Source organism: Phoca vitulina, unplaced genomic scaffold (genome assembly GCF_004348235.1).
Source record: "Phoca vitulina isolate PV1807 unplaced genomic scaffold, GSC_HSeal_1.0 scaffold92, whole genome shotgun sequence".
NCBI lineage: Eukaryota > Metazoa > Chordata > Mammalia > Carnivora > Phocidae > Phoca > Phoca vitulina.
Genome location: NW_022589795.1, coordinates 1,236,922 through 1,258,525, shown reverse-complemented (window position 1 = coordinate 1,258,525; position 21,604 = coordinate 1,236,922). Strand labels below are relative to the sequence as shown.

Genomic DNA, 21,604 nt, shown 5'->3' with positions numbered 1-21,604 from the left:
GGGAGAGATCAGGGTGGGTCACTGGGCTGTGAGACTGAACCACGTCTTCAGGGAGGGAAGGTCACTCTTCTGTCCTCTACCCTTAAAACCAATACCTCCAACTTTCCTGCCTTTTCCCATTCTGAGAGAGAGGGGTAGATGAAAGATGAGGGACAGCCTTCCTTCTTTTAATTTCCACTTGGGCCTGCCTCTCTAGGCCTAAGGTGGGGTCTGGATGAGATCTTAGCTTGGTCAAGTGGATCGTTGACCTTGCAGTTTCCTCATGAACTGGCAGGCAATCAGAAGGCTGGGCAGCTGCTAGCCATGCTTCCCATTGTGAGGAGAGTCCCTTCTGAATTTTCCCCTCCCGTACCCCACAAGGCTTTACCCCCCAGTTCTTAAGGCACGACAGATACAGTGTCACAGAATCCTAGTTTCCAGCATTTTTATTGACTGTTGCTAATTCTAGTGTGAGTACACCCCCTACACTTGCTCAGCTGGGAGTGTGCCCTCTAGAAGCATCAGGGCTTGAGTGGGATTGCTTAGTGGTTGACCCTTGGCTGGGGAGGTGGAGGCATGAGGATGGTAGGCTGCAGAACTGATACCCACACACAGGAAATAGTTCCCACATGTTTGGCTCTTCCCTATAATGGAGCAGCACTCTCCATGCCCCTTTGGCCTTCTACTCCCTCAGTACTGGGGTCTTCTTGCAGAGTTGTGTTGGTCAGCAGATTCTGAGAGCACAAGCTCCATGGTGGGCCCTGGTGTGGGGGAGACACATGGCTTCTGTTCTGAATTCACTGGAGGGGAAAGAAAAAGCACTGAAGAAACCTCCAGGATGGGAGGAGGGTGAAGCTACAGTCAGTTACCATTCCCTGGGCTTGCCCTCCCTTGGGCCCGCCCTCACCATCCTGCCAACATCCCCGGCGAATGTCACCCCCTTGCTTGCCCGCTGCTCCTGGGAGCCGGTGCTGCTGCCACTCAGGGAGTTCCTTCGCATGATGCCTGGGTGCAGGATGGGGAGGGAGAGCACTGAGTGAGGGAACGGGCCACGGTGGGGAGGGGGCTAGACCCCCAGGGCCTGGAAGAAAGCCAGATCAGTAGGGAAGGGGACCCGGGAAAGATGGGAGCTGGGCCACTGCAGTCTCACCAGGGCCTGGGGGCTCAGAGCGCTGCAGGCTGTTGCGGCGGGAGGTGGGGAAGCTGCCCTTGGAGAGGCGGCGCTGGCGGCTGGACAGCATAGCAGCCGGGGCCACGATACCCGCTGGGGGCTGCTTCCCAAGCCGGCTGTACAGGTCCTCGATTTCCTTTTTCTGTAGTGTCTGTAGTGCCTCCACCTCTGACAAGTGCCTGAGGATACACCGGGCGCATGAGCGCTAGCCACACACTTTGCTCTCCCGAGTCCACCTCTTGTCCTTCCTCCCCAGACTCACTTCTGCCGAAGACTCTGCAGCTGAGCCCAGAATTCCTCATCCTCCCCACTGCTCTCGGATTCCTCACTGCTCAGACACAGGCTGCTGTATGAGTAGTTCATCCACACTGGGCTGGGATGGCTCTGGGGTGGGGGGCTGCCCCCCACTCGGGGTTCCTGCCCATCGTCCCCTTCCTCCTCAACTCCAGCCCCTAGGCCTTCAGCTGCACGGTCGCTCTCAGCCAGAGCCTCCCTGGCCTCAGGCCCGCTTCCAGCACTATCCTCTGTGTCTGAGCTCTCCGAGGTCAGCTGAGGGGTTGGAGGCTTCAGGGAACTGGAGAGAGTTGGGAATGTTGGTTGCAGGGGAAGAGGCTCAGCTGGTTCCTTGGATGAAGTCACTTGGAAACGCCCCACAAGCTGCGGCTTCCCCTCTGTCGGGTGACAAGGAAGGAGTCACGGAAGGAGGGAGAGAAATCGGGCAGGATATGAAGTGAGAATAATGGGTCAGTGATCAGAGGCCTCACCTTCAGAGATGGGCTCTAGTCTGGCTTCCCCCAGGAGTGGCCGAGCAGGACTTGGCAGGGCCTACAAAGTGTGGGTCCGTGAGGAGGGAAATGATCCAGAATGGAGTGCCCCTAACCATCCCTCTTGGTTTCCTACTCACCTCACTCTCCATCTCAGCTGTTGAGGGTGAAGGCCTCTCCTGGCCACAAGGAGCAGGGGGAGGGGGCGGGGACAGGCTAGGTAGGGGACCGGGAGGGGCTGCAGGAGACTGGGACAGGAGCCCAGGTGAGGGGGACAGCAGGGACTGGGCCACAGTCATCACAGCCAGTGAGAAGGCACTAGCCAGAGAGAGGAGAGGGGCTGCTGTGGTGGAGGGGAGGGTAGAGGTGGAGGGGCAGGGGGGAAAGGAAGGAGGAGTAAGAGTCACCTGGGAGCAACTGGGAGAGAAGGCAGGCGGAGAAGGGAGGACTGAGCTCTGCAGAGAATGAGAGGCTGGGCCAGGGAACTGGGCGGCACTGGGGGAGAATGCAAGTGGAGAGCCGGGAGAGTGTGGCAAGATATTTGAAGACACTTGGGAGAATGGGGAGGGGCTGGAGTATGGGGGAGAAGTGATGGGGAAGATGGGACTTGGGGAAACAGGGGTTCCGGGGGAAAACAGGTTTCCAGGAGACAAGGGGGTTCCAGGAGAAGATGAGGAGGTGGAGAAGGCTGCCCAGCTCCTCTGCTCCGGGGAGGTGCTGCTCTGGAACTCTGCTGGCAAGGAAGGAGTGTTGAGTTCCCAGTCCCCCATTCCGTAGGCCCTGCCCAGGAGCAACCCCAAGGGTTGTGATGAGTAGGGACAGAACTCAGTACATACCACGGGATGGGTCTGGGAGGGGGCCCGAGAGGGCAGGCAATGGTGCTGGCTCCTCCTGAGGGAGAGAATGGGGCTCACGGTCACAGCGGGGAAGAGCTGAGTCTTAGAGGGGACATTCAGAGTGGGCTTCAGCTGGGACCCATGAACCTCTAGGAGTCCATAAAGGACTTTCAAGGCACTCAAAAGTGTATGTGCTAAAATATTTACAGGTAAAGGGGTATGATGTCTGCAATTTACTCTCAAGTGGTTCAGGAAAAAATAATATGTGCACATACATAGAGAGAGGGGAGGGAGGAAGACAGTGATAAAGTTAATGTGACCAAACACTGACAACTGGCAAATCTGGGCAAAGGGTATCTAGGAGTTCTTAGTACAATTCTTGCAACTTCTCTCTGTAAGTCTGATATTCTATCAAAATAATGAGTTGAAAGTATGCATTGAACACATTTTTCTAGAACAAGTGCCCACAGCTTTCCTCAGATTCTCAAATGGGGTAAGAGCCATTGTTTTAGGGTCCCAGAGATGAAGGAGTTACAGCCAAGGGGACTGGTGAAGGCAGAGAGCAATGAAGTCTGGAGCAGAGAGGTGGAGGTGACCAGAGGGGTCTGACCTGGGGGCCCAGTAGGTCCTCAGCAGCCTCCACAGGGCCAGTATCTCTCTTCAACAGGGTTTCCACTCGCTGGATAATCTCCCGAATACGGCTCAGGAAGCCGGCTCGCTCCGAGGGCAGAATGAACTCGTTATACACCTGGCAAGGGGTCAGCAGGAAGGGGAAGGAGGGCTCAGTGATCCTACTCCTCCCTTCCCCGCTGCACTGATCTTTAGAAGCCAACCCTTCACCCCACTGCTCTGCCAACCACCAACTTAAACAGGTATTCAGTATCTACTATATGCCAGGCACCGTGTGGTGTAAGGAGAACTACAGCTTGGAGGACAGGAGCTAACATTCCTAGGATGCATTATAGCCCAGATGCTTCAAGGGTCTTATCTCATTCAACACCAACAACGGCTCTCTGGGGTCTGTATTCACATCCCCATTTGAGAGTTAAGATAAGCAATGCTCAAAAAGGTTAAGTTCAGTCTGCCTAAAATCACAGGATTTGCACCCAGATTTGTCTTAAAGCCAGAGCCTGAGTTCTTTCCACTGTTGCTTCCTATGCTTTCGGACACAACTCCTGCTCTTGCAGGACTTATGAAGTATACTATCCAGGCTCACGTACACACACACCCACAAAGTTAAGTAAAAATAAGGCAATCGATGGTAAATGTAAATTCAATTTCACAAACACTGGAGCACATACTATATGCCAGGCACTGTTCTAGGTGAGGAATACAGAGAAGTATAGAACAAATTCCTGGTCCCAAAGAAGCCCAAAATCTAGTGGAAGAGACACATATAGACATAATATACTGCAAGTCAGCCCATGGTAGGAAAGGCATTATGAAAGGTATAGAGAAAATACTAAACCAGCAAGAAGAAAGGGAGAGTTGTTTAATGGTACAGAGTTGCAGATTTGCAAATGAAGAGGTTCTGGAGATCTGTTTCACAACGTGAATATACTTAACCCTACTGAACTATACATTTAAAAATGGTTAAGATGGTAAATTTTATGTTATGTGTTTTTTTGCCGCAATTTTTTAAAATGCCATTCCAAAGAGAGAGCAGGTCATGCCACCCAGGAGGATAAGGGAAGCTGGGATGGCTTCACAGAGCTGAGCCTTAAAGAATGAGTAAGAAAGCAACCCTTCCTTGAGGACTTATCATGTGCGGATACTTCTCATATAATTTCATTTCTCATACATCTATTACTTCTTATAAATTATATACTATATCAGAACATCTTGGCAAAATGAGTATTATAATCTACATTTTACTGATGAGCAACTGAGGTTCAGAGAGGTTAAAAAAACTTGCTCCAATTCACCAAATTAGTGAATAACAGAGATGAAATTTGAACTCAGGTCTTTTTTTTGGGGGGGGGGAAACAAAGCAAAGTTTATTGAGTAATACTAAGTTTATTGAGCCATAGTACAAAGCTCCCGAAGAGGGAAGGGACTGGAAAGGGTTGCCCTTGAACTCAGGTCTTATGTGAAAGCCCACCCTTTCCGCTGTTCCATGCTGTTTTGGGAAGAGAAGAGCAGGGAGAACAGCATGAGTAACAGCTCTGAGGCATGAAAGCACACAGCACATTCACAAAGCAGTGAAGACCAGAGCAGAGCTGGGAGTGCTGTGAATTTCAAAGGCCATGCTCCAGAATTGGGACCTTACTCTAACCACAGGTGGCTACCCATTAATGGTGTAGGGGCAAAAAGCAAGAGCAAATCCAAGTCTCAGGAGAATTCTGCTGCAGAGGGGTGGAGGGTAGAATGGTAGGGAGAGAAAAGAGGGCATTGGACCCTGTGGTCCATTGGGGGGGGTCACTTTGGCTGTGTGGAATCTCAGTGGGCTTAGAAGCCTAGTAAAGCCTTTCAAGGCAAGAGACCCCTGAGCAGATGGAGACAGAAGTGGAAAGGCATCCAGCCTCTTCAGAGGACCACTCAGAAACCAGTGTGGCTAGAGGAAAGATGATAAGCCTGTGTGCCAAGTGATATTTTGTCTTTGTCCTGGATACAAGATGAGTGACATGATGGAGGAGAAGCTTTAAAGAGAGTTCCTGAAGCCTGATTCTTCTCTCATTCCCCTCCCTCCTTCACCACTGGCACTCACTTCCCCTACTCCACTGAAACTGGTCTCCCACAAAGACCTTCTGACAAAAGCCAGTGTGGTCTTGCCTCAGGCTTCACCCTGTATCACCTCTTTGAAACTCTCTGTTCACTCAGTTTTCCTTAACATCTTCTGGGGCTCCTCCAGCCTCTCAGGCTCCACCTCTGTGTCCTTTGGTGACCTATTCCTCCCCACCCCAGAAAAGAGGGTATCCGCTGAGACCCACTCTCAGACCCTCTCTGCATCTGGCTTTGCAAGCTCATCTCCCTTCACTCTCCCTTCTGTGCTGACAACTCCTAGATCCACCTGTGGATCCTAGATCCAGCCCCTGCCTGACCATATCCTGCTCCTAGAGAGGATCTTGCCTGCCCCTCTGTCATTCAAGCTCATCATCACCCCTAAGAAAACCTGCTTTCATTTTCCAACTTCCTCTCTCCTTTAATGGCCTGCTCCCACTAGCTTCTCCACACTACAAGTCACCTGTGATATCCCCTCTCCCTAACTCCCTATCATTTCAACTCAGCAAGTGTTTACTGAGAATCTACTATATGCACCATATTACATCAATAAATGCCTGGATTACAGAGTAACTTATTTTTCTGAAACAAGCCTCAGATTCACCCCTTTTCTTCCTCCCTTTCCCCATAATCCATTTTCTCCTTGGACCACTTGTAGTTTCTTGTATTTTTCTGCCAACTGGATTCCCTACCCCCAACCCTCTCCCACTTCCCATGGCAGAATGGTCTTCTTAAAACCTATTCTCACCATGTTACACTCTAACTCTTAAGACTGTCTGTAATCTGTGCCTACTCTACATGCCCAACCTTGCTCCCACAATTCTCCTTAGTTCTAGTGACATGAAGCCCCCCGCAAGCCCCACATTCCAAGTCACTCCCTATTTCCATGCCTTTGCTTATGCTGTACTTCCTCTAGACCCGCCCCTTCCGGTCTTCACTGCTGTTCTGTCAAGACCTGGAATAAGTTCTGCCTCTTCCCCCTGCTGCCCCAGGCCACCCTTTACTCACAGACACAGGATCACATGTGTAGCATGTACTTGACCACAGCACTTGTGTATACCCTATGTCATCAGATTGCTCCAGCCGAGGATCCAAAGCTCACTGAATAAATAAAAATCTCCCCCATACAAGGGCAGAGATGTCTTCAGTGTCACTGTGCTTTAAAAACCCTTGCTGTTCAAAATTAAAAAAAATAAAAAAATAAAATAAAAACCCTTGCTGTTGGGTGGGAAGAAGGGGGAGTTCAGCACCAGGGGACATCAGACGGGAGATTCCTGTCCTAGCCCCAAAGACTCTGTCCTCATCTCTCTCCCCCTCACCATGGCAGCTGCAATCTCTTCCGGGCTGTCCCCATCCAGATCAAATCGGAAGGTCACCATCTTGCTATTGTGAGTCTGTAGCTGGCACTCAACCACTCTGTCATTCTGGTCTGAGACCTTCAGATTCAAAGTCAGCAGAGGGGAGGATGTCAGGCCCTCTGTCCTCATCACATGTCCCCACCCCACTCCAATCAAGTGGCAGTGGCCACACTGGAATTGGAGAGAAGCAGACTCTGTCCTCAAACTCTGGTGTTAGAAACGAGACTGGCTGCCTCTAGGGTACCAGTCACATACTGCTCTCCCCTTTTTTTTGGCTGACCTCCCTTCCCCCCTGGCAGTTTCCCTCCTGGTCCTGTAGGTTATTCCCCATCCCCTGTGCCCCTTTCTTACACTAGTGACCCGCAGCCGGGATCGTGGTCTGCGTCGGAGATTTCTCCCTGGGGGTCTCCTCATGCGTCCCATCCCTTCTCCCACATCACTAAGGCCTGACGCTGCATCTGAGGCATAGCTGGAAAAGGAAAGGAGATAGGAGTGTCAGAGTGGACACTGGGACCCCAGGGCGCCGTATGTCTCACTTCAGCACCCCAACTCCTACCAGAACCTACCTGTCTCCTGGGGAAAAGTCACTGCCAGGGCCAGAACGTGGAATGGATAGGGCAAAAGCCTGAAATAGGAAATGGGTTCATGAGGTCAGAGGACGATAATCATTGGGATCCAGGGCGATGGGGTCAAGGGTGCTGGGGTACTAGGCAGAGGGAATTAAGGAAGATGAGGACAGAGTGGTGGATTTCCAGGGACATGGGGCGAGGTCATGGGGTTGGGTTTCACAAGGAGAAAGACAGGTCATAGGCTTGGACTGGCTGGGAGCCCCCCCCATGTGACCCCCTCTCACCGAGGGCAGGCAGAGATGGGACTCAGCGGGGCTGGATGGCACCCCCCCAGGGGGCTGAAAGGCAGGGTCTGAGGCATCCAGGAAGCCGGAGGAGCTGAGGTAGCCATCAGTCTCGCAATCCGCTGGTGGGGGAGGGAGGGGATCAAAAAAGGGGAAGTAAAGGGGACTGGTGGCCAAGCAGGGGGGCTGCTTGAGCAAGGAGGGGCCTGGAGCTGTGGGAGTTCTTTCCCAGAAGGAGCTTCATGGCTAGATGTGGAAGGCCGGGTAAGTGACGGTGCTGCTGGGTTGAACTTCTGGGCAGGTGGGGGGCAGAGGCCAAGGGTTCTGGGACCTAGGTCACATCCCAAATCCCACAGTCAGGGGTGACTTACAGGTGGTAGATGAGTAGGAGGCATGGCGGAAGAGGAAAGGCTGGTGCTGGTCTGCCTCTGGTTCCTCAGGCTCAGGGGGGAAGCCGCTGGGGGGACCAGGAGTCATGGGGACAGTTGCTGGTGGGGGTCCTGGTGCAGGGGGGAGGGCCTCCAACTCCCTAGCTTTGCGCAGCTTCTCACGCTTTCGCTGGATGGCAGCAACTCGTTCACGTACTGCACGGGCCACTGGCTGGTAATCAGCCTCGCAGACTAAACCCAGGGCCACCTGGAGTGAAGAGGGTGAGGAACACAGTTTGAGGTGAGGACTCTGCTCAAAGACACGTCAGAACACCTTCTTGCGGCCTCCAGAGTATTTCTCCAGGAGAAAGGGCACTAACATTCATTGATCAGGCACCGTGCCCATTAACTGGCAACTCTTTACATCACCATCATTAAATCCTCCCAACAACTTTCTGAGGTAGGTCTTAGCTCCATTTTAGACATACGTAAAGCTGTGACTAGTTCATGGTTATCTAGTAGGTCCATTGCTCTGAGGGGGCAAGGGGGAACATGTGGCAATATCTGGGGACATTTGTAGTTGTCACAACACAGTACTACTGGCATCTAGTGAGTAGAAGCCAGGGATTCTTCTCAGCGTCCTATAATGCACAGGACAGTCCCCCAAATAAAGATGTCAATAGTGTCATCATCAAGAATCCCTGTAAGTAATGGATCAAGATCTGATCCCAGGTCAGGTGTGAGCTGTGCTAAGGAGACCTGCTCTCGTGCCACATTTCAAACACATTCTCAGGTTCCTGACCCAGACCTACCATAGATGATCCCCACCCTCTCAACTGCCATTTTTCTTTCTTTCCTTTTTTTTTTTTTTTAAGATTTTATTTATTTATTTGAAAGAGAGCGCACAGGCAGGGGGAGCAGGGGAGGGAGAAGTAGGCTCCCTGCTGATGAGGGGCTTGATCCCAGGGCCCAATGCCCTTCAACTGCCATTTTTCTATCAGGAATCTCATACTAGGGCAACTGGATGGCTCAGTGGGTTAAGTGTCTGCCTTTGGCTCAGGGCATGATCCCGGAGTCCCAGCATCTAGTCCTGCATCAGGCTCCCTGCTCGGCGGGGAGTCTGCTTCTCCCTCTGACCCTTCCCCCTCTCATGCTTTTTCTCTGTCACTCTCTTTCTCAAATAAATAAATAAAATCTTAAAAAAAAAGGGAGGGGGGATGTCATACTCTCTTCCTCCCCGCACCCACTTCCGGCCTTCCTAAACCAGCTCTGCATCTTCTACTTCCCAGGTATGCCTCTCATGGTCTGGAAGTTTCTGTTCATCATCTCCTTATTCATCTCAAGGACAAGCTTCACTGTGCATGTAAGGAAGGTGGGGTGGGGTGATCTGACTTAAAATCTGAACGGCCTGAGTTTAAATCTAGCTCTGCCACTTACTTGCTGAGGACCTTGGACAAGATATTCAACCTCTTTGAGCCCTCCATCTCCTCATCAGTACATCAGGATAAAATCACTCCATGCAGGGTTGGTAACAACAGTCGAATGCATATGAAAGTGCTCTAAACCATGTACAAATGGGGGATTATTAAAGAGCTCCAAGCACTGTCAGAGATAGAAAGAGTGCCAAGCACTGTCAGAGATAGAAAAATCAACAGAACACAGTCTCTGCCCTCAAGGAATTTTATAGTCTAGTAGAGGAGAGAGACAGGAATGTCTCCTGGTATAAAACAAGACCGACGGTGGTGGGTCCTGTAATGGAGAACCTGTTGGAGTGGAAAGAAGCATTTAATTTTGACTCTAGAGGGAACAGGTTTCCTGAAATTCATGGTTCTGAGCATGGAGGAAGATGGGGGAGGGGGGGAACGACAAGGTGGGGGAAGGATGAAAAAGAGAAAAATAATTAGATAAATTGGAGGAAAGAGCATTCCAGGAAAATTGGATCAGCAGGAAGTAGAGCAAGGGAGGCTGGAGGACCCCAGGCTTGATCTGGAAAAGGAAATCCTCAGCGAGTCTGCACTGGGTGTGCGTGTGGGTGTGTTAAGGCGGGAGGGGCAAGGGGGCACTTACAAGACACCCTGAGAGGGCTGAGCTGGGTGCCTCTGCCACCACCCAGCCCCACCCAGCCCCCCCCGTCGACGCCCCCAGGCCCCCCCGCCCCCCCCCCCCCCCCCCCCGACAAGCCCAGCCGCAGGGCAGTCTGTCCTCTGCTCACCATCTCCTGCGCCACCTCCTCTGCCGCGTCCCGGCCCAGCTGGAACAGGAACTCTATGGCCTGGTTGTCCCGTGGGCGCCCCCCGCGCCGCGCGTCCTCCATGCGCAGCCAGAGCTTGAGGCCGGGCTTCTCCCCGTCGTCCTCCTCCGCCAGCTCCACGTGCACGCCGCGCTCCTCGCGGAAGAAGGCGTGAGCCAGGAGGTCCTGGATGGTGAACCTGAGGGCGGCGCGGATGAGCGGAGCCTTGCCGCAGCCCGTCCCCCACCCCCAATCTCCCCCAACACACACCCTGCCCCCTCCACCCCACCTCTCGTTCTTATCCGTGCGGATGCAGCCTTCAATGATCTCCTTCACCTCGGGCATCTTCACCTTGTAGAAGCTGTTCGGCTTTGTGCCCTGGAGGAAAGGGGTTGCATGAGGCCTCGCTCCCCAGCTCTCTGCTTGCCCCCCATCCCGCCCGAGGCAACAGGGCGTGCAATCCTAAAAGCACCGCGACAGCTACTAGACGGTTTGATTTCAAATCTCCGTCCCCCCACGTATCGACAATATGACCTTGAACAAGTCTCCCTGTGTGCCAGTTTTCCCATTTGTAAAGCGCAGGGCAGAGAAGAGGCCCTCCCTGCTCACCCTGCGGGTGAAAGATCAGATGTGAAATCGTTTGTAAACTCTAGGGAGCGCTACACACATCATTATTCTAAACAGCTAGTACTGGGGCGGGGGGCGGGGGGGGGGTGCTGTGTGTGCATCCAATACCCTTCAGTGTTTACCAGAGCATCTTCGTGTCTAGCCTGTTTACTTTAAGGGAAACGGCATTGACCTCGGGCTGGTTGGGGCAGGAAAATGGGAGGTGACCTGCAATTCTTTGTCCTCCCCACCCCCTCTCACCGAAGTGACCTTGCGGTAGATTTGGGCGGCATTCTGGCACTCGGAGTAAGGGTACTCTGAGGTGGCCATCTCCAGCATGCACATGCCAAACGCGTACACGTCCACGGCCTCGTCGTACTTTTCCTCGTACATCTCAGGGGCCATGAACTCCGGGGTCCCTGTAGGATCCACAGCAGGCATCAGGCTACAGAGCCTTCCTCTGGCTTCGTCCCTCCTCTTGGGCATACCACCAGCTAGCCAGGGGGTGCGGGGAGGGGGCAACCTGGAGAGTTCTGAAGTGATAGTGACGGACACTTCCCCACTGTGTGTGTGTTGGGGGGGGGGGGTGGAAAGGATGCTATAGGTCTCCCCATGTTCCCCATGCTCTTCTAACTCCGTGCAACTCAAAGGGCCCTGCTGGGAAGAGAGGGCCCCCAGGCTCTCTTCTGACGCGGATCGGGGTGGGGGTGGGGAGGATAGCAAGAATCCTGGAGGGACTAACCGATCACGCTCTTGGCAAAGGAGGCGCGCTTGAGCGTGGCCAGGCCCAGGTCGCCGATCTTGACCGAACCTGAAGGGCCCGTGATAAAGACGTTGTCGCACTTGAGATCCCGGTGCAGAATGGGGGGTACCCGGGAGTGTAGGAAATGAAGCCCCCGAAGGATCTGGCGGCTCCAGCGCTGAAGGACTCGCGGCTTCATCTCGCGGAACCGCCTCAGGTATCTGGGGGAAAGGCACGCAGCCAGGGTCGCGGCGGGGACACGGAGGCGGGGGAGGGGACCCCCGCTGGGAAGTTCCCCTGGTCCCACTGGCACCACCGCCTACACATCTTCTGCCAGCATTATTCTAGCTCAGGTCCTCGCCGCGCTCCAGAGAGAAACTGAGTCCGGGGTGTGGGAGCTAGCCGTGAGAGTACAAAACGGGTCCGGCGGTAAACTTGCAGATAGGGCTGCGCCAAAGGGGCTGGGGAGTGCGGGAAGGGATGACTAACCGCCCTGGGCGTGGGGGAGGGCTTTAGAGAGGAAATAACTTTTATGTTGCGTCCTGAAGAATGAGTAGGGGTTCAAGGGTGAAAAGGGAAGGGATGGAGACTTTCCAGGCAGAGGGGACACTGTGCTGAAAGGCACGGAGACAGCGACAGGGCAGGGTGGGAGGAGGTGCTGGGAATTCGGTTCCTGTGGAATCTAGGTTCAAGATGAGGCTAAGTCCTAAGGACTCTGTGAGTAGGTTAGAGAGTGTGGGCTTTAACCTGAGGGTGGTGGGAAGCCTTGAAGGGATTTTAAGGAATGGAGAGATTCCCCAGACTGCAGTAAGATAGGATAGATTGGAAAGGTGAGGGCAGAGTTGGGGAAGGCCCGAGAGGGCGCTGCTGCAGGGCTCCAGACCAGTGAGGTGGCAGTGGATGGAACTGGGAAGGCAGAGTGGGGAATTATAAGGAGGCCTTGGAGACATACTGATGGGGGAAGGCGGATGCACAGAATGGAGATAAAGATGGCATCTGGGGAGATCGGGTTTTGGCTGGCGTGCTGGGTGGACACTGCCATTCAGTAAGGCAGGGATGCAGTAGGGATGGGTGAGAGGTAGCAAGCCTGGTTTTGGACCTAAATCTAGAGTTTGAGGAGCCTGGGAGAAGTTCCAGAAGCAGTGGGGACCTCCCACCACCAGCTCTCCCACCAACCAACACTACCACCAGGCACAGAGCTCACGTCTTCAGGGTGCCGGAGGTCATGAGTTCGGTGACCAGCACGATGCAAACCTGGCCCCTCAGCACCGACTTCCACGAGTCGTAGAAGCGGACAATGTTGGGGTGCTGCAGCCCCTTGAGCATCTCCACTTCCTCAGAGAATCGCTGCCGCTCGGCTCGAGACAGTTTCCTAGTCTGTGGGGTAGGGGACGGGGGTCAAATTCACGACAGGCCCAGGACTCCCACGGAGAGGAGGAAGGGGCACGTGGGGAGGGGCTGGGGGAGAGGTGAGGGTTAGAGCCCAAGGAGGAGGCTAGGTCATCACTTGCCCAATGGGCTGTATACCTCGACTTCTCGATCCACCCCCTCAGGCTGCTACAAGGACACACCCATCCTGGGCCTGGGGCCACCCCTGGACCCTCCGCTGGACACAAGGGCCTTTATGCAGCCCGGTCCAGGAGCCCTGAGCTCAATAGCGCCTTTGTGGCCTCCCGGGCCAGCCGTGGGGCGGGAGGGGACGCCCCAGGGCTGGCAGTGGGCAGGCAGCAGGCGGGCAGCAGGCTGACAGTGGGCAGAGAACTGGGGCCTTCAAGGGGGTTGGCTCCAGAAACCGGGAACTGCTAGATCCAGACTGGAGGCAGGAGGGCTGCAGAGGGAGTTACAGAGAAAGATCCAGGACCAGGCAACAGGAGACCGCCCCCTGGCCCATGGCTGTCCCACCCCCTTCTCATCACCACCCCACCCCCCCATTTGGCCACCTCTTCGTGCCTGGCCTAGAGCCTGGGGCTCGGCATTGGCAGGCACAAGGGGCGAGCCAAGTGCCAGGGCTGGAGGGGAGGACCCTTACCCAGATCTGCCCCCCAGTTAAATCCAAAGCTGCTGGCCCAGACTTAACTGGGTCTTCCCTCCGTGGAAAGAAGGTCCTTCACACCAACATCCCCCTAAAGCCTGCTGGGTTCAGTGCCTTTGGGTCTGGGAAGGGAGAGCCCAGGTAGACAGTGGGATGAGGAGCAGGACTGGACTCAGGCCAGGGCTGGAGCTCTCTGTCTCCCCCTTCCCCAGCTATGGAGAAGTCTAGAAGTCTGACTGCTCCAGAAGGGGCCTGGGAGGGCCCCATCCTGCACCACCGCTCTAAATCTTCTGGAAGTGGGGAGGATCCTGCCCCAGCTCCATCATCCCAGCCTCCTACTCTGCAAAGATTCAGGGTGAAGGAGGAGGAAAACCAGAGTCATACTGAGGGTCTCAAGACTAAGAGGAAAGGGAAAGGAAGAGATAGTAACCACTGCAGGAGATTGGTGGGCCAGTCACCCCTCAGATCTGAACTGGCTCCCTACCCGATTTTGCATCGTATCTCCCAACTCTCAGGGTTGAGTATAGAGACTTTAAAGTTAGAATGTCCAAAACTCGGGGTGCCTGGATGGCTCAGTCATTAAGCGTCTGCCTTCGGCTCAGGTCATGATCCCAGGGTCCTGGGATTGAGCCCCACATCCGGCTCCCTGCTCAGCAGGAAGCCTGCTTCTCCCTCTCCCACTCCCCCTGCTTGTGTTCCCTCTCTCTCGCTGTGTCTCTGTCAAATAAATAAATAAAATCTTTTTTTAAAAAATGTCCAAAACCCATAAGGAAGCCACCATACACCCTCTGCCTCAGTTTATCCTTCTGCAGCCCAGAATCAGCCAGACCCATTGATCATCAGAGCAAAGGGGAGTGGGCAGGAGTGTCTGGACATTTGACTGGAAAGATAGATCTCTCCCTTGCTGCCGTCCCCCAGATTTCTCATCCCAAGACCTCCAAAGGGTCCCATCCCGAGGTGCCACAGAAGGGCGCCCAGCCGCACCTGCAGCTCACACCAGGCCACCTCCACCGTGGTGTCAGTGTCCAGCCCTCGATACACCGTCTTGAACGAGCCACGTCCAATCTCGATGTCAAATTTGAGGTATCTGCCGTCCGGGGACGTTGCCACTGCCTGGGTCTCCGTATCCTCCTTTTCCTCCTGCTCCCGCTGCCGCTCTCGAGCCGCGGCTTCGGGGACTGTCGGCGGATCCCGGGACCCCCGGCCTCCTGCAGAGCCCGCGAGCTCTGGATGCGCGGAGTCTGCAGCCTTCACGGGGTCTCCCCCGGTCCACGTGCCCTCGGGGGGCTCTGGACAGCTAGGCGGTGGGCTCCTCGCGGAGCCAGGACCAGCGGAGTCCGGAGGATCAGGGGGCTCTGGAGCGGGTGAGGCTGGCTGACACCAAGAGCTCAGCAGCCCCAAGTCGACTGAGCTGCGGCGGCTGAGACGGGAAGAGCGCGGCCGGGGCTCAGCCTTCCCGGAGAAGCGGCGCGCCCGGCGAGGAGGGGGCCCAAGGCGGGGCGGACCGGCGGCGGCGGCGAGAGGCGGCGGGGGCCGTAGGGCCAGGTCGGCCTCCGCCTGGGACATGGGGACCGCAGTCTCGGGGGTTGGGGGTGCCAGCATGAGGAAGGGCCGGCGCCGCAAGGCAGTAAGCCGGGCGGCTGGAGAGGCGGCGGCCTGACAGGCGGACCGGCTGGGTGCGCAGCGCTCTGGCTGAGCTCCTGGGGCCCCCAGTCCCCGGCTCGCCCTCCCCGCAGCTCCGCCCCGGCCCCGCCCCCCGGCCTCACCGCCCCCCCCACCCCCCCAACCCAGGGCCGCCCCCTCGGAGCGGCCAGCCGCGCGCGCGCGGAGCCGGGTGCGCAGCCCCTCACCTCAGCCGCCCCGCCCCCGGCCGCAGGCCCTCCCCTCCCTCGCCTCCAGGCGCACCCGCCTGCGGCTCATTCCGAGGCGGACCGGGTGCGAGACGGAGGTGTGTCCTCCCGCACTGAGGGCGCAAACCTGTTTGGGAGCGGGGGGTGGGGGAGGCACGATGCTGGGACTGGGAGAGGAAACGTGACCGCGGCTCTCGGGCCCTAGAAAGGGGGGTGGTACAAGGGAAGGTTACCACCGGCCTGCACGCCCCAGATAAGGTAGCGCCACCCTCTCCTGTTTGCCCGGGGTAGCCCCAGGCCGACAAAACATAGGTCAGGGGAACGGTCTAGTTTTCTCCCAAGCCGCTGTCCCTCTAGGCTGCACAGGGATGGGTGTGCGCACCCCAGGGCAAGCCCCTCCCCCAAGCCAAGGACCCGGTCACCCATACCCTCCACCTCCCCTACCTTGGCCGCAGCCTGGCCCTGGCCACAGTAGCTGTTTTTGCTATGTGGGCTCTCCTTCCTCCTTCTGTTTGCCAAAGTTCCCAATAAACCAAAGCCCATATCCGGTTTACACCCCTTCAGCTCCCCTTGGCCTCAACTACCCCACCCAGACCAGAAGGATGGAGGGAGAGGCTTCAGAGTGGTTCAGGACTTTCATGGGGGGAGATGGTGAGGGAAGGGGAAGCCATTAAGTTGCTCCAATTCAGAGAAAGAAAGTCTGTCCCCAAGCTGTGTTCCATCAGCACTCCCCCACACAGCCCACCCAGCAGATGTAAAACCACAGGCTCACTGGAGCCTGCCAGCACTGGAGGACCTTTTCATTTACAAAGGCCAAAGGCCTCTCCCCTCTCCTAGGCTGGGATTCACTCAGGGGGCAACACTTTGCAGCTCTCCCCATGCCCATTCCAGTAGTAACTTCCAACAGCAGGCAGGCAAGTGGGGTTGAGCTTTTTAATATCATAAATCAGTGTCCAGCCTGGCCTCTCACTGCCAGGCCCCTTCCTGGGCCTCCTATCTTCATATTGCCTGGAAGGCTGCCTGCAGCCAGGGCTTCTCCCATCCCCTAGGAAGGATCCAGCACCAGCCTGAGAGGGGAGGCAATAGCAGCTAAAGGGGTGGGAAGGGGGAGAGACAGAAGCTTGTGCAGGCGCGCGTGTGTATGTACTTACGTGTGTGAACACATGTGGAGTTAAAGGTTTACAGACCCTGGCTCAGGGACAGTCTAGGATGGGAGAGGAGGTGGGGCAAAGAGAAGCACATCTCTTCTCCCCGGCGCCTCAGCCTCACCCTTCCCCAGAGACACACACACGGAGTAAGTGGGAAGCCTCATCCCTGGACTGGAGCCCTTTTGAGTCTGGTGGAGTCACAGATCCCGTCTGTGGGATCACTGGGTCTGTCTCCCTTTGAAAGCCCTGGAAGGGTGGGAGGTAAGAAGTAGAAGGAGACAGGTGTCTGCTAGAAGAACTTGACGCCTCGGCCTTCGCTGACGGTGATGATCTCAGCCTTGTGCTCCTGTTGTAGTGCCTGCAGAGCCCGGAGGAGGGTTGCTTCATCCAGCCCGTGGAACTCTGGAGGGAGAGGTGGGCGGTCAGGGACACTCAGCTCCTGGGGGCCCAAGGCCCCTGAGGAGAAGAGTCTAGCCGGAAGCCGAGACCTCGAGGCTAGGGGGGCCGTGTGCCATCTATACTGCGGCAGCTGCCGTCAACCCTTCCCGGGAACTCCTCAGAGTAAGGGGTGAAAGAAAGCCTGAGTCAGCATGAAATGAGAGTTCATGCTTATTCTCCCCTTCCAGGTTCTTCTGTCAGACTCAACCCTCACATGTATCCCCCACCCCCATGCCATGAGTGTCTGATGTACAAGAATGACACCACCTGCTTGTGGGCCACAGAGTGGGGGACAGTGAAGCCTAGGAAGGTCAAGGTCCTTGTCACTGGATTCTGACCCTAGTTGCACACTGGTACCCATCAGGAGCACCTGTCCTAACACAAAGAAGTGAAGCCATACCTCTGACCAGGAGACTGTTAAAGTCCAGCATGGGTATCTGCCCTTTCCTAGTTAAAAGGAACAAGGCTGGGAGCCAAGGGCCAGCTGAGTATCTGGAGATATGGCAAGATACTGCAGGGAGAGGTGAGAAGCAGGTGGCAAGCCCTAACAGGTTCACACACTTCACCCCCTACGGGGGCCTACCTCTTGAGTCAGGGAGCTTGCTTTCTGAGGAAGCCTCCAGCTTTGCCCAGCATGAGTGGTGGGCTGGGCAAGGCTGCAGCACTGAAGTCATGGGGTGATGGTGGGAGTAGCAAGCAGAGGCCTGCAGGGCAGGGGGGAACAGCCAAGAGCTCTAAACTTTGTTACGGCAGCCAGGGCCTGGCAGAAAGGGGAGGTGCCCTTTTTTCCCCAGCTGAGATTGTAACTTTTGGTGATCCTGGGGATCAGAATATGAAGCCAGAGATAAAAGAGCTAAGAATATATTTACACTATATAAAAATCAAACAGTATACAAATCCTTGCCTGGCCAGAAACCAAAGTATTTAAAAGGCCTGGGGGTGGGGATGGGGGTGTTGGCCCAATCCCTTCAGCGGATGCCCACAAATCTTGAGCCCTCTATAAGTATAAAGGGTGAAAGAAAGGCCTGTGTCAGCAAGGAATGAGATTTTCGGCTTAATCTCCCGCCCCAGTTCCTCATTCGGCATCTACACCAGTAATTCTTAACTTTTCATCGGTCACAGATGCCCTTGAAAATCTTTTAATATAGACTCTATCCCTAGAAAAATGCACATACATCCCACAGACAAAACCTGGGAGTATTTTGCATATAAATTCAGGTGGTTTAGGGAAACCTTGGACATGGGTTAAGAGGCCTTGTATTATGTAGTATTTGGAATTCAGAGGCAGGGATGGGAAGTCTAACGATCAAACAAGGACTGGAGAGGATTCAGATGACAAAACTGGGGGGAAGGGAGAAGCATTACCCTCATCCTCTGTGTCGTCCCCATTGGTCAGTTCATATAGGGTGAACACGGAGTTGTTCTGGCCACTCCTGGACACCTATGGACACAGAAAACAGGCATTGAATAAGGACCGGAAATCTCCTGGGAGAAGGTGAGCTCACCAGCTCCACCTATCTGACCCAGGAATGGCACTTATTCCCAAACCCAGGCTCACTGTCACCCCGGCAGGAGTGGCCTAAACACCGCAAACCCCACAGGTGCTATATTTATACGTGTACACACATACACGGAACCACTAAACCACAGGCCTTCACATGTCTGAGCAGTGACCTCTCATTCTGTTTTCCTGTTCAGGAATAGGTGGCATGAGTTTGTTATATTTGGGTTGTTGATGCTTCTTCCCCTCTTCTCTCCCCTGGGAAAGTTTAGGGCTTGTGGTGCAGAGAGTTTGTCCCCACACCCACACCAGTTCAGAATGTCTCATTCATATGGCAGACAACCCCAAAGGGCGCAGAGGGGGAAGGGCCCCAGGCTTTTTTTTTTTTCCTTCCTTTCCTCATTTATCTTCTGTGGCCAGAGACTCCAGCCAACAATAGTACTCATGGTTCCCAGCACTGCATTCTCCAAACATGGCCTCATGTAGCCTCTCGCCTCCTACAGTCAAAGGCAGGGAAGTTCTATACAGCCAGGGAAATTGAGTCACTGAAAGAGGCTTGCCTGGAAGACGTATACTTCCTCTTTTTGCCCCTTCCCACTTTGCTCAGTCTAGACCTGGGAACACCAGGTATCTGCTGAACATAGATACGATTCTCTGCCATGGATCACCATGGCAGAATAGTCTCACCCACTGATAGATGAGCTTCCCCCATTCTTCTGGCCTTCGCCACATGATCAGGAAGCTAGACTTGTTCTTATCCAACCACTCCAGGTTCCCTGCGAAACAGATACTTATGAAAGCATCTTATGCTAAGAAGGGACAGAAGGCAAAACCAAGGTGGAACACAGTGGAAGAGACTCAGCTTTCAGGAACGGAAATTCAAGATCTGTTTTATTATTACTATCTGCAATGTACCAGTTCTCCTTCTACCTCTCTCCAGGTCTCAGAACACAGATGGAGAGATTTCAATGGTGAATACCAATAGGGAAAAAGGACCCGGGGAATTGGACTATCTACTGTACAGAACACTATGGGCTCCAAGCCAGGGGAGAGAAAAACGTTGTTAAAAGCAAATACTTGTGGGGCACCTGGCTGGTACAGCTGTGGAGTGGGTGACTCTTGATCTTGAGGTTGTGGGTTTGAGCCCCACATAGGCTATAAAGATTACTTAAAAATAAAATCTTAGGGGTGCCTGGGTGGCTCAGTTGTTAGGCAGCTGCCTTCAGCTCAGGTCATGATCCCAGAGTCCTGGGATCAAGCCCCACATCGGGCTCCCTGCTCCACGGGAAGCCTGCTTCTCCCTCTCCCGCTCCCCCTGCTTGTGTTCCCTCTCTCGCTGTGTCTCTCTCTGTCAAATAAATAAAATCTTTAAAAAATAAATAAATAAATAAATAAAATAAAATAAAATAAAATCTTAAAGGGGCGCCTGGGTGGCTCAGTCGTTAAGCGGCTGCCTTCAGCTCAGGTCATGATCCCAGGCTCCTGGGATCAAGCCCCACATCGGGCTCCCTGCTCAGCAGGAAGCCTGCTTCTCCCTCTCCCACTCCCCCTGCTTGTGTTCCTTCTCTCGCTTTGTTTCTCTCTGTCAAATAAATAAAAAATCTTCAAAAAAATTAAATTAAATTTAAAAAATAAAAAATAAAATCTTAAAAAAAAAAAAAGCAAAGACTTGTGCCAATCTGCCCTCAGGAAAACCCAAGCAGGAGGAAAAATAAGGAAATCTGAGGACCTGAACCCACCTTTCTTCCTTAGTTCCTCTAATACAACCTGGATTGATTCCACAGGGAGCTTCCCTGGTTTAGAGTTAAGGGAAGGGCACTGATGGACTGAGTTGGGTGGGATAAAAATTCTCAGGGCCAGTGTCATGTTGAAAACCATCTGTCCCCTTCCTCTCCCTCCCACATACATATATGTGCAATTCCCCAACAGGCTATAAATTGGCATTTCCTGGATATTGGGGGGAGAAAGGGAAAAAACTAGTCCAATTAAAGGGAAGAGCTTTAGAAATGAACAGTACTATCATCTGTCACCCTCTGTCCTCTCTCCTTCCTTCAGACTTTCTCCACAGATACTTTAGGTATGAATCAGGCAGCAAAAACAAATGACCTTTACTTCCTGGGAGGAAGAGAGTAGGTGGAGAAAATTCCTAAAGGTAGTACCAGAGTTTGAGCTTCACTCAGTAAGAGGACAGGAGATTCAGAGTCAAAAGGGCTTGGGTTGAAAAGCTTGGGACTTGGCTTCAGGGCAGAGATTCTAAGACCTGAATGACACCTGGGTACTTGTCACTGGCTAGGACAAGAGGGTTTGAGGCTGCATTTGCATTGGGGTTTGGGGATAAAATGGAAGTCAGCTAACACATACTAGCTCTTTCCCAAGTCCAGTTTGGGTGGGAATCTGCCTACGGTGGGTGAAGCGGGGCGTGAAATCTGGGCATGTGGGAAAGCGTGGAAGTGCATGTGTGTGGGCTGTGGAAGAGCCTGAGGGAGGATACGCTGTAGCTTCACGTTGTTGAAGAGCGGGCTCTCCTGAGCTTCCATCACCGTCATGCTGGACTGTTTGTGCAGGCGGCAGAAGGACAGGACCAGCGAGCACCAGGCGGCCAGCTGCTTCTGCCGAGTGTCCACGTTCGGCTGCAACCTGCCGGGTGAAGGGGGTGGGGCGCAGAATTAGAGGGCGTGAGAGAGCGCGAGGCAGCACTTGCCGGAGGCGCGTCTGGGGGACAAAGTGGGAGACTGAGGGTGGTGGCGACCGGGTCCTTTCTCCCCCTCCCCATCTGAAGCATCAGGGCTGAGCCCGGGGTCCGGGGCAGGGGAGGGAGGCACAGCGGGGCTTCTCGGGGTCTGAGCCTCACGTAAAGAAGGGCGGGAAGCGATACTGCCACGGCCACTCGAAACTCATCGCCATTGTAGTAGCCCAGGAAACCCGGAACCCCCGGGCAAAGGACTTCCGGCCTCCGCTTCGGCACGTCCGGGCAAAAAGCACAGCAGAAAGGTTCCGGACGCCTCTT

General features: G+C 54.4%; 2 protein-coding genes across 5 annotated transcripts; both read right to left on the bottom strand.

Moving 5' to 3' along the window:
* Nucleotides 1-152: 152 nt before the first annotated feature.
* Nucleotides 153-15,400, bottom strand: WNK4 (WNK lysine deficient protein kinase 4). 4 transcript variants are annotated; one of them, XM_032396600.1, is made up of 19 exons: nt 14,645-15,262; nt 12,833-13,005; nt 11,629-11,849; nt 11,148-11,305; nt 10,570-10,658; nt 10,263-10,479; nt 8,054-8,318; nt 7,683-7,804; nt 7,396-7,454; nt 7,181-7,298; nt 6,791-6,907; nt 3,361-3,498; nt 2,751-2,805; nt 2,055-2,647; nt 1,915-1,975; nt 1,413-1,821; nt 1,130-1,329; nt 887-984; nt 155-779 (listed from the first exon to the last, which is right to left on the bottom strand). In XM_032396600.1, exons 1-19 carry the CDS (start codon nt 15,260-15,262, stop codon nt 777-779), a joined length of 3,714 nt encoding a protein of 1,237 aa, XP_032252491.1. In that variant the 3' UTR covers nt 155-776. The 4 variants fall into 4 exon arrangements, with proteins under 4 accessions (XP_032252489.1, XP_032252490.1, XP_032252491.1 ...); XM_032396601.1 differs by having other exon boundaries at nt 2,055-2,644; XM_032396598.1 differs by having other exon boundaries at nt 153-984; nt 14,645-15,400.
* Nucleotides 15,401-16,429: 1,029 nt separating this feature from the next.
* VPS25 (vacuolar protein sorting 25 homolog) lies at nt 16,430-21,604 on the bottom strand. The gene is made up of 6 exons (XM_032396476.1): nt 21,449-21,604; nt 21,089-21,234; nt 20,337-20,390; nt 19,285-19,373; nt 18,462-18,537; nt 16,430-17,060 (listed from the first exon to the last, which is right to left on the bottom strand). The coding sequence occupies exons 1-6, from the start codon at nt 21,499-21,501 to the stop codon at nt 16,948-16,950; spliced, it is 531 nt and encodes a 176-aa protein (XP_032252367.1). The 5' UTR covers nt 21,502-21,604; the 3' UTR covers nt 16,430-16,947.